General features: G+C 44.7%; 1 protein-coding gene across 1 annotated transcript in view; it reads right to left on the reverse strand.

Annotated features, from left to right (window-relative positions):
- Nucleotides 1-12,557, reverse strand: part of SYNPO2L (synaptopodin 2 like) — a 131,755-nt gene that overhangs the window by 22,531 nt on the left and 96,667 nt on the right. The window contains exon 3 of the mRNA XM_029608969.1: nt 10,428-11,014. Within this exon, the coding sequence (XP_029464829.1) occupies nt 10,428-11,014 (587 nt within the window). The remainder of the gene's footprint in view (nt 1-10,427; nt 11,015-12,557) is intronic.

The raw sequence follows: 12,557 nt of genomic DNA on the forward strand, positions 1-12,557 counted from the left end.
GAATCAGGGGGGCAGAGCAATTGGAGAGTGAAATGGTGACAAAATCTTTATGAAAAGACAAAGAATAATTGAAGGCCCCCGAATCCAAGATGGATACCGTGAGACCCGAAGACCTGGCCTTTTCTGCCGATGACACACAGGAAAGTAAAATCACAGCAGCGGTACTAAAATCTTTGGATCCTAGATTGTCTTGCATATCTGACCAAATAAATGGCCTTCAAGACTCCATGATAGACTTTGGTGGCAGACTGGAGGCGGTAGAAGGGCGGGTTGCCGTTATGGAAGACGACCTGCTTAACTTAGAGAGGAAAATTGTAGCGTTAGAAAAAGAGGTGAAACGCTGAGATGAAAAACTAGATGAGCTAGAGAATCACTCTCAAAGAAACAATTTATGCTTCGTTGGCTACCCGGAAAGCATACCCGAACAAGATTTATTGGCTACATTGGAATGATGACTTTCATCAGAGCTCCTCCCTGCCAATCATAGCAGCGGCGTCACCATCAAACATGTGCATTGACTAGGTGTGAAAATGTCTGAGGGCCAAAAGCCTAGAGTTGTTATTGCCAAATTATTAAATGATGTGCAAAAAATATATATACTGCAAAGTTACCGAAAGAAGAGATGTACAGTTTAGAAACCAGAAGATTTTAATTTTCCTAGATTTTTCTCTACGTGTTTCAACACAGCATAAAGAGTTTTCCCCAGACTGCATGGAACTGGCAAAAAGGCAGATATTCTTTGCTCTACAATATCCTACTAGGCTCCGGATTTGGCACCAAGGATCCATTCATGTTTTTGACAAAGCGGATGCTGCAGCTGATTTTGTAAAGTCTTTACCAATGATATGAAGTTAGCATGGGGCATATTTAAAACTAATCGGAGAAAGTTCTTTTTTACTCAACGCACAATTAAACTCTGGAATTTGTTGCCAGAGAATGTGGTTCGTGCAGTTAGTATAGCTGTGTTTAAAAAAGGATTGGATAAGTTCTTGGAGGAGAAGTCCATTACCTGCTATTAAGTTCACTTAGAGAATAGCCACTGCCATTAGCAATGGTTACATGGAATAGACTTAGTTTTTGGGTACTTGCCAGGTTCTTATGGCCTGGATTGGCCACTGTTGGAAACAGGATGCTGGGCTTGATGGACCCTTGGTCTGACCCAGTATGGCATTTTCTTATGTTCTTATGTTCTTAAGAACTGAGGAGTAATGGGTCTGTGCTTGTTGGTTTTACAATTCCAAAAGAAAGTTTCAAGACTAGAAGTCCTGCTTAAGGATTGTGTGGACTGTTTGCTCAAGTAGACTCAGCATTCTATTTCTGTGTTTTGTTTTGGTTTTATGGGGAAGTTAGTGCTTGAACACTTCATGTTTTGAACTATGACCTCATATCTTTATTTATTTATTTATTTATTTATTTATTTATTTATTGTATTTATTTATTTATTTGTTTGTTTGTAACTTTTATATACCGAGGTTCAATTAACAGAATTAATTATCACTTCAGTTTACATTACATCCAGCAAACGACAACAATGACATAGTCTTGTCTTACATTGAAACAAGGTGGAGAAACCTGGATAAACATAACTTGGGAGAAAGCAGTGATAGACTCTTGATTTACATTGAACAGTGTGGAGAAAAACTTATATAAACATCATTTGGGAGAAAGCGAAGTGAAAGCGTGCTGAGATGTACTAGAAGGGTGAAAAAACCGGTATGGTGGGGTTGGTTAAAGGGGGGAGAAGGGGATGAGAATAGCGGCTTTGTTACAAATACTTATTTGCCAGGCTGATGGGGATGGGGGCTGGGGCTTTGGGACAATGTCTAGATAAAACTTTTTTCCTTTTGTAATTTGCATGTTAGAAAGGGGGGAAATCTTCACTATAGAGGAAATGGGGAGATTTGGGAATGAGGTAAGGTGGAATTATCATTATATGCCATATGTTTCCAAGCAATACGAATCGGACCAAGGCACTTCATGTATAAGTTCACAAGCTGACAAAGGCTCCCTTTGTCACTGAGGGTAAATAGATGTTTGAACGGGACATGTGGAGGTTCCCATTTCTTCTAATGATTTGCTATACACAATGTCATTGAATATAGTAACCTGGTATGTGGCAGGTCTGGGCATGCCAGAAAAAGTGTTAATGTGCCTAAATAAATTGCAAACCAAAATTATTTTTTTGCAAGAAACCCATTTAGGTACTACTGAAGTTGCCAAATTGCATAAACAATTGGTGTCTCAAGTATATTCTGGTACTGGATCCACAAAAAGCTGTTAGCTAGGAATCCTCTTCCACAAAGCGATTTCTTTTCAACTGTTGCGAAATGTGGCAGACCCCAAAGGGCATTTTATAATACTTTTGGGAGATCTTATGCGTCTTCAAGTCATTATAATGTCAGTCTATGCTCCAAACTAATATAAACATACTTTTTTTAATGGAATTATTGTCACAGGTGTCACAGCTAGGAGATTATCCCATAATCCTTGGAGGTGATTTGAATTGTATAGTTGATCCGTACTGGGATAAATATCCCAGTTTCTGTGGACATATGCTGAGTGAGCATAAAGGTACACGTTTCTTATGTAATCATTTGCGGTTAACAGATCTAATGCGAGTGTTGCATCTGGGAGAAAAAGAGTTTACTCATATAGCTAGGGCACACAAGACAAAATCACGGATTAAATATTTATTGGTTTCAGAACATCTTTTAGCCAGGTTTTGCAAAGTCAGCATAGAAGATTTGGTGATTCTCTGACCACTGCCCAGTGTTAGGAACTATGAAATTGCAGGCATCAGTGAGCTCCAGTCAATGGAGGATGCCCTCAGAATTGCAAAATGATCCGGAATTCCCAAAATTCTTAAAGGACAAATGGCAGACATATTTAGAATTTAATCACAAAAACTTAAATATGCCTATATTATTCTGGGAAATAATTAATTATATCTGCTACAAGCAGAAAAAGTTACATGCAGATAATAACTGAGCTGGAGAAGGCTTTGAGAGCCTGTAAACGTAACCTTGATAAAATCGTAGAGGGAGCAGGAGTAGAGGAATTTAGAACTGTTCAAAAAGCATTGAATAATTTGATACATCTTAGGGCTGAGCCCTTGCTATGGCAAATGAAATGCAAATTGTTCCAGTTTAGAAATAAACTGGGTGACTCTTTGCAAACCTTCTAAGAGAGCAAGAGAAATCTAAATTTATCTCCTCCATAAAGAATGCACAAGGAGAGAGACTTTCAACCACAGAACAGATTAAAAAAGTGTTTTCTGGGCATATCAACATTTATACACAAATGAGTCTGGGGATTTTCAGGAGATGGATAAGTTTTTGAAAGAAATAAATTGTGCTGGAATCTCCAAGATAGACCTTCAAAAACTGAATCGACCTATTGAGGTGGGGGAAGTTAGAGAAGCTATCATTTCTTCACCACCTATGAAGACCCCTGGACCTGATGGCTTTAATGCACTTTTTTAGATGAGGTCCCGGAATTTTTACAGTTAACCTTTGAGACAATGTGCAATACAGGTAAAATGCTGGATACGATGAAAGAGGCAACTATAATTGTTCTACCAAAACCTGGTAGAGATGACCACCTCCCTTCCTCCTACAGACCCATTTCTCTTCTCAGTCTGGATATTAAAATATATGCAACAAGAATGATGGGACAATTAAAGTTTCTTATACCTAAATTATTATCTAATGACCAAGCGGGCTTTGTATATGGGATGATGTGAACCTGCCCGCAAGGAGCGCGGGCAGGCCCCCTACATCCTGCGGCCAGTCGGGACGCTGACGCTGCTCCTTCCTACGTGGCACGGGAGCCGCGTTCTCCTGCCCTGCGTGGCAGGGCCGAGTGCTGGGAGCCTCCTTTCTTCACAGCAGGGACTGCTGCTGCTGCTCCTGCTGCTCCCGGGGTCCTAGGATGGCAGGGAGCCATTCTCACCATTGCCAGGGTCCTCAGCTGGCAGGGAGGCCGTCCCTGCTGGTGCCTGCTGCTGCCCGGATCCTTGCCCGGCAGGGAAGCCATCCCTGCTGGTGCCTGCAGCCAGCCTGAAGCTCTCTCTTCTTTCTTCACGGCTGGAGCCGCTCCTGTTTGCTTCAGTGGGCTTTCCTGTGGCAAAGACACCACCAACGCCCCTGCTCTCTTCTCTTCCAGCTTCCATAGGCACGGGTGCGCGCCTCGCTTCTCCTCTTCAAGAGCCAGCCAGGTGTGGCCCCCTGCTGGCTCCTCCCTGGGCGATGTCCTCTTCAGCCCTACAAAAGGGCCCAGTGTTCTTTCCAGCGTTGCCTTTGCAAGGGGTTAGACACTCCTGGGATCCTTTTGTCCTTTGCTCCAGGAATTGTCCCTGTTCCAGCACTTCTTCAAGGTCCTGTGTTTCCTGTTCTTCGTTGGAGCTCCATGTCTCATCTTGATGTCTGTGTTCCAGTCCAGATGTCCATCTTCTACTTCTGATGTCCATCTTCCACTTCTGATCTCCGTCTTCTGCTTCTGATGTCTGTGATCCTGTCCCGATGTCCTGAAACCCTGGTTCCTCATCGCCACCTTTCCTGGCGTGCCATGTTGTGGTCCGCAACCAGTCCCACGGGTGGGCTGTGTAGGGCGCCGCGTGGTGCATTGCCTTCCTCACTTCTGCAGCTCAAGCCTCCGGGAGACTTCTGCTTCTGTTCTTGTTCCTGGTCTATGGAGTTCCTTGTGCCTGCTCTGTCCATGCCAAAGACTCTGCCAGTACCTGTGCCGTTCCAGCGTGGTCCGTGACCAGCCACTGGTGGCTGTGTAGGGCGTGCCCCAGTGCAGGCCTCTTCAGTATCTTTGTCATGTTCCAGTATCAGCTTCCATCAGCTCTTCTAGAGGCTCTTCGAGTCCAGCGTGGTCCGTGACCAGTCCCGCAAGTGGACTGTGTAGGGCGCACTGCGTTGCAGTCTCAACCCAGTACTTTGCTTGAGTCTTCTGAATACCATGAACCTCGTTCCTGAGTCTTCGTCTGTGCACCCAAGTACCTCATTTCTGTGTCTTCATCTGTGCACCCAAATACCTTGTTCCTGAGTCTTTGTCTGAGTCTCCATGTTCCGGTGTTCACTGCCCTGGTCTCCATCTGGCCTGCCGCTTCTTGCCATTACCCAGCGGCAGGTCTGAAAGGGCTTGGAATGGTCAGAGGACTGTTCGTTAAGACCACCATTGCGTTGCTGGTCTTCCGAAGCGTGCAGGTCTAGAGAAGGGTCAGTATCTTCAGTCATCGGTCCAGCCTTGCTCCTGTCCAGCCCATGCTCGGGCATGCCTCACTCTTCGGAGTTCCTCTGGGGTCGAGCCGTGGTCCAAGAACACACAATCCCCTGGTAAGCGGAACCGCTCTCCTAGCACTTCCTAACATGGGAGGAGTCCGACGGCTTATATTCATAAAGTGTGTATGGTCCTAGAGTGTTGCATACACCAATCCATTCCAGAACCCCTGTTGGTTAGTTGCATGCTGAAAAGGCATTTGACAGGACGTTCTGGCCCTTTTTGTTTAGGGTTCTTAAAAAAATTGGTTTTCATGGGAAGATTAATGATTATATTACATTATTATATACAAATCCCTCGGCCAGAATTTTAGTAAATGGACAGTTGTCAGAGGCTTTTTATCTTGAAAGAGGAACTTGACAAAGGTGTCCTTTGCCCCTTTATTGTTTATATTAATGGTAGAGCCGCTAATATTGAAGTTGTGAGACTCAAAGGAGGTTACAGGGATACAATTCAAGGAGTTTCAGGTTAAAACTTTGCTCTTTGGAGATGACATTCTTTTGCTGCTGTCTAATGCAAAATTGTCTCTACCCACCGCACTCCAGATTTTCTCAGTGTATCAAAATGTTTCAGGCTTTAAACTAAATTTCGATAAGACAGAAACCCTTGATGTGACTGCTTCGCTTTGTCAAAATTGGAATAATTTCCCAGTGAAGTGGGCAGCAGACCATATCAAATATTTAGATTTGCAACTTCACTGGAAACCTGATCACTGGTATGCCTCTAATATTCTCCCCTTATTAGAAAAACTTCGGAAAAAATTGGATGGTTGGCAATCTCTCCCTTTAACATTACAGGTGCGCATTGCACTTATCAAGATGGTTTTACCTCCTAAACTGTTATATTTACTAATGATGCTCCCCATCTTTTTGAAGATAAAGGCTCAAAGAGCCATTCAACAGATGTGTGGGAGATTTTTATGAAGAGGTAAAAGGGCTCGTTTGCCATACTCCACTCTGATGGCTCCCAAAGCTAATGGGGGGGGGAAGGGACTCCCTGATTTTCTTTGCCTTTGTTTCTGACTGGGCATGTAAATCTTTTAAAATTATGCTTTGACCTCAGTGGCTTTATGTGCTACCAATCTATCTGTAGAAATGGAATTTATGACTACGTAACACCATGATTCCTTGATTTTTGTGGCAAGGCAAGTGAGCTCGTATCTCCTTTTATCATTTGTTGAGTTGATGGAGTGAAGGAGGCTTGGGTGTCCCTAGAACTGAGATGTATAATGTAGCTTGTGTACTTCATCACTTGCAGGATTGGCTATTTGACAATTCATTATATACTCCCTTGGCCTGGGAGGAAGGGTGGGTGGCACCACTGGCACTTCATTTTATCCTACATATGGAAAAATCTGCCATACCTTAGACAGGCTTGAAGGTTTCTTTGTAGAGATTCCACCATAGTTATCGAGAATCTATTTTTTTACCTTTGCAGGGTAATGGGGATTTCCTACCTGGGTCACACACTAAACCTTTTATTGAATGGGAATGAAAGGGCACATGTGGCACAGATGGTAGATGTAGACAAACAAATACTTTCTCCTCAGGATATAGAACTTCAATTTGGGATGACTATAGGGCAGCACTTTGCCTATAATCAATTGCAACACTATTGGTGGTCTCTCTTGGGTGCTAATCTTAAGGAAGAGTTTAGGGTACAAGTTGAGACATTTTTTCAAATTGGAGAACGGAGGAAAATGGGTATTTCTCATTTATATAAGGCATTATCAAAGCTTCGAGATATATTCTCAATTGGATCTCTGTAGGATAAATGGAAGGCTGAACTCCTGATTCAAATAGTGGAGAAGCAGTTGACTTCAGCTTTTGCTAGGCTTCCCAGATTGATAGAAAACGCTAATTTTGAGAGAAACGCAATATACATTTTTAATGAGAGATTACTTTCCATCAGCTAGATTGTTTAAAGCAGGGATATTACAATCTGATTCATGTCCTATGTGCTCCAATGTTAGAGGAATCCTGAGTCACTATTTCTGATGCTGGCTCATAGTTCAGGAACTTTGGGATAAAATGAAAATATATCTACAGCAGATCCTTCACTTTGGCAGAAGTGTTATTTGATTGCAAGGAGGCGATAACTAATTGGGAAAAGGAGATTGCCTTTTTCTTCTAAAGGCATGGTTATTGGGGGGGGGGGGGGGGGGAAAGCTGTGCTTTCTGTATTGTGCACTGCGGATGTCCCTGCATACTGGACCTGGAGGAATAGTTTCCATGTGTTAATGCAAATGGAAAATGTAGCACACGGGTCCAATTCTGACCCCTGACAAAGAGGAATTTGAAACACCGCAGCGTCGGGTGATTTACAAGACAGCACATAAATGCTTGATCGGTTCCTGTGGATCCAGAGTACTCTTCATTAAGTCGGATTAAATTTGTCTTCTTCTGGAGCTTTCAAGATAAGTTTCAAGTTTTGTTTACCATATTGATTTGCAGCTAAGGGCATTCTATTTGCAATCTTTAAAATTGTAAAAAATACATACTTTACCTAGGATATTTGGACATTGAATATATCCTAGGCCAATGATTATAAATATAGAGGTACTCGTTTAATTCATGTAACACAAGACACTGCAGTTAATGGTGCAGTTTAAGTGCCCTATTATATGAGGCCCTTTTTAGGAAATCTTTGAATATCTGCTTTGCCAGTTTGGGTGAAATTTCATTTTGGTGTTTCCAGTGCAATAAAAAGTGCCTCCTATGGGATAGAAATGAATGTAGAACATGATTTTTCAGTTATTTTATCATTTTTTTCTATTTTTTGCTATTTGCCATATTCTTTGTTCGGTTTTTCTAAAAAAAAAAAACAACTTCCATTAGAGTTTCCATTTTGTAAATTGAATTTAGATCCCAAAAAGAAAATTCCATGAGATTTTGTACAGTGAGGGAGGGATTGCTTAGATCTTCATTTAGTGCCATACACTCTTAACTCTCTACTCATTTCTTTTTTTTTTTTTTTTTTTAACTTCTGGCATTTGCGTTCAGCTGCATGTATTCTTTTCATTCCTATTCTCAGCCTGCTCCTTATCAGCAACTGATTCAGTGATTCTAAAACCCTTTTCTCCTTGTCCATTCCGCATTCGTATCTGCCTGAGCTCCCTCACCTTCTTCCACATTCTTTCTGTCTCTCCCCTGCTTTGAGAATATCCTTTGGAGATACTCTCATCCTGAGCCTTGCGCTCCTCAGCAGCTGTCAGCTTCCCACCAGATAACATCAATCGAGACGGCAAGATGCAGTGGGATGCGGACTTACCGGTGCAAGGCTAAGGCAATACCAAAACTATTGTTAAAATAAAGCATTGAGGCAAGGCTTTATTCACAAGAGGCCACCCTTCCAATTGCTGCCACACAAGAGGCATCAGCCCTGCTGCACTACACGACAGAGCACTGTGAGATCTTCTGGCCGTTCCACCACCTATTTACTCTAACTGCCAGCTAATGCAAGAGAAGCAAGAGAGGATTCCTGCAGGTTGCTGCAGATAGACAGGAAGAAAATATCTGCATTTTATAATTTTGATAGAAGTAGCTTTCCAGGACTATTTTTAGATTAAAATACCTAAAGCTAAATAGTAATGATGTACCAGATACAGAAGTTACTGTAAGCTCTCAGCTTACAGGGAATAGGACTTTACTTTAAATTCTAGCTAAAAAAAAATCCATCCACTAAAATAAATCACTCTGTAAATAGTAGTCAATGGGATATCTAAAATCAGAGGCTGTCCAATAGAAGCATAACTAGCTAAGAGTTTAACTGTTGGCACTAAATGGAAGAAAATTCTATTTAATTAAACAAGGACTTTAATTGTTAAAGCAAACATGAGAGTGAACTATTACAAACTAGCCCATGAATGGAACGGAATAATTTTTCAAGATCTGGGGCATGAGCCTCCCTAACCAGATAGAAAGATTCCTCAACAGAAAGCCCATCCACTCCTCTTCTTCCTACCTGCAATCACCTGTCTCCACCTTACATCTTGGCCCACCCAGTCTACCTAGTTGCCTCTGCTACTGAGCTCTTACTCCATGGCCATCAACTCTAACTTTCTCTTACTACTGCTGTCTGTTTGTACTAAGCATGCCTGAATTCTAAGGCAGTTTTGGACACTTCCACCTCTGCCAGTAGGGGCTACCTGAGCTCTTCAAACTAATTGCCCCAGCCCCAGATGCTTGAAGCACTGGGAGCACAGTCCCTCATTTAGCTTTTGGCAGATGGACAGGGACATCAATGGCATTAGAGAGCTTTATACCACATAACCCTACTCCATGTCACTCTCTTCCTCATTTTAAACCTTGGACTGGACACTTCCTGGCTTCCTGAGTTCCCCCCAATAAGATTCTTCTTTCCACCAGTCAGCCCTCATCCAAAGAATTTGCAGCTCTGCTAGTCCTCCCCAAAGACAATGAGACCGATATTCAAACATTACTTACCCGGATAAGTCACAGCTGGATAAGTTATGGGCGGGCGGTGGGTGGATCGGGGCGTTGCTACTTATCTAATTAACTTAGCAGGATAAATAGCAATATCCTATTAAGTTAATGGGATAAGTTAGACCTGCTCAATAGCAGGTCTAAACTTAGCCAGATAATATTTATCTAGCTAAGTAGCGATTTTGACAGGGATATTCAGCAGCATAGCTATGCACTGTGAATATCACATATAAATTATCTGGACAAATTTTATGCAGCTAATAAAATTAGCTGATATTCAAATGCTACTTAGCTGGATATACAGGACTTATTCAGGTAAGTGGCATCCAGTGAATATCCGACTACATTCAGCAGCCTCCACTTAGCTGGATAAGTCACTTACAGCAGATAAGTTGTGGACAAGCAGTGGGCGGCTCTATTTATTCGGTAAACTTAGCCAGATAAGTAGCGATATTCGTACTTATTTGGTTAAGTTAGACCTGCCATAGAGCAAGTTTAACTTAGCTGGATATGATTATCCGGCTAAGTAGTTGTTTTGATGGAGATATTCAGCAGCATAGCTGTGCTGCTGAATATCCCATGTAAGTTAATCAGCTAACTTACAGAGGTGTTCAGCTTTCAATATTGGCCTCATAGTCATTTCATTTCAATATTGACCTTAGTATATCTGCACCGGGTTAGCCCAGCCTCACTTACTAGCTTGTTTGGCTTTCTCCATGTAGCTGGTGGTCAGATCTTCATCCACTGGGTGCTCCACGGGCCCCACCATGGGAATGAGGTGGCGCTCGGCTCGGATGCTTAGGACACCGCGGGGGAGCAGCAGGGCCTCCGGGGACGGCTCCGGGCAGGGGGTCTCTGGCCCCCCAATCTCCCGCTTCGCCACACCTCCTCCTCTTCCACCGTCACTGGGTTCTGGGGCACTGTCATAGCCACTCATCTCAGACAGGGTCTGTGGTTCCTCGGCACTGGGAGGGGAGCGTGGGCTCTTCTTGCGGGCCCGCCGATGCTTCTCTGGGGGCTGCGGCGGCTCTGAGAGCGGCTCCGGGGGCTGCAGCTGCTGCTGCTGCTGGGTGGTAGGAATCCGGGTGTCAGCATCGCTGTCCGTCTCCCCGTAGTACGCCTCACTGTCTGGGGGCGAGGTCAGGCTCTCCCGATGCCGCAGGCGGGGCGGGGGCTCAGGGCTTCGTAGCTCCTGCCCAGGCCCGGGACTGCTCGGGGACTGCAGAATCCTTGGCTGTCGCTGGCCACCTGGCGATGGGGAGCGCTGGTCCCTTACAGCAGACCTACAAGACAGAGGAGCAGACAAGGAGTCACTTTACACTGACTCGGCACCTCCCGATCCCCAATGAGTGGTGACAGGAGAAGGGAAGCAACTAACTCAGTACCCTTAGCCCAGCACCCCTTAGAGTCATCCATCCACTTTCTGCTGCACCAGAGCAATCTGCCCACTCAGTGCTGCCCTCACCCCTGCACTGCCTCCCCTACAGCCACTAGTTCTACCCTCAGAGTCACCCCGGCATTGACTGCCCCACAACCACCGGCATCACCAAGTGCTGCCCTTCTCCCTGCACTGACTGCCCTACAGCCACCATCACCACCTTCTACAGAACCACCCACCTACACAGTGCTGCCTTCACCCTAACACACTTCCCCTAGAGCCACCGGCGTCACCAAGTACTGCCCTCACCCCCTGCAGTGCTTCCTATAGAACCACCCACCTGCCCAGTGCTGCCTCATCCCTGAATTGCCTCCTCCTCAGCCACCAGGACCACCTAGTGCCGCACTCAGCCCTGCACTGCCTCACACCGGCACTGCCAATTACAGAGACATCCATCCTCCCAATGCTCTTCATCCATGCCCAGTCTATTATAAAGTCACCAGCACTACTTCCTATAGAGACACCCAGCCTCCCTCTGCTGCCCCTGCACCGCCCACTAATGCCCTCAGCCGTGCATCCCCTCCACCACAACAACCAGCACCATCTCGTATAGAGTTACCTGCCCTTCCGTTGCTGCCTCTGAACCCCCCTCCCCCTTCTCCCTTGGACCACATCCCTCACAGCCACCAGCACCATCTCCTATAGAGTCACATACCCTTCCAGTGCTGCCCGTGTGCCTGCAATGGCTCCCCCTTATCTGCCAGCACCTCCTCCTACAGAGATAGCCATTGGCCTCTGAAGCCCAAAATATTGTAGCATGTGCTACTTTAAATTTCCCTGTTTTCCAGCATCTTAAGGGATTTTTTGCATTTTGAGATCTTCTCCCTGCTATATTCTCACTTTTTTCATGGGCTGTGGCTCGGGGATATAAATTTCCCTTTGAGCATGTGATTAGGGTCATTGCCAAAGAGAGCGGAGTATTTTTGGAGGGAGGAGAAGTTGGAAGATTGTTGACTTTTTGGACATTTTGAGCCAGTTCCTGAGAGAAGGGCAAACTCCTGGTATCTTGAAGGGCTGTGTCCTAAAGGTTTTCACCCTTTTGCGCCCAGATAACAGCAGAGGAGAAGACCAGGGGCTCTTGTGAAGTGAATGTGAGAGAAGGAGAGGTTCAGAACATAGAAGAACTGCCTAGGGAACTTTCGGGCCGATACAGTACAGTGCACTCCGACGAAGCGCACTGTTAACCCTTAATTGGACGCGCGTTTTTGACGCGCTAGCATTATTCAGTAAGGGGTCGAAAACACGCATCCAAACCCCCCCCCCCCCCCCCCGAACCTAATAGCGCCCGCAACATGCAAATGCATGTTGCGGGCGCTATTAGGTATTCCTGCGCGATTGAGTAAGTAAAATGTGCAGCCAAGCCGCACATTTTACTTTCAGAAATTAGC

Source organism: Rhinatrema bivittatum, chromosome 7, assembly GCF_901001135.1.
Source record: "Rhinatrema bivittatum chromosome 7, aRhiBiv1.1, whole genome shotgun sequence".
Taxonomy (NCBI): domain Eukaryota; kingdom Metazoa; phylum Chordata; class Amphibia; order Gymnophiona; family Rhinatrematidae; genus Rhinatrema; species Rhinatrema bivittatum.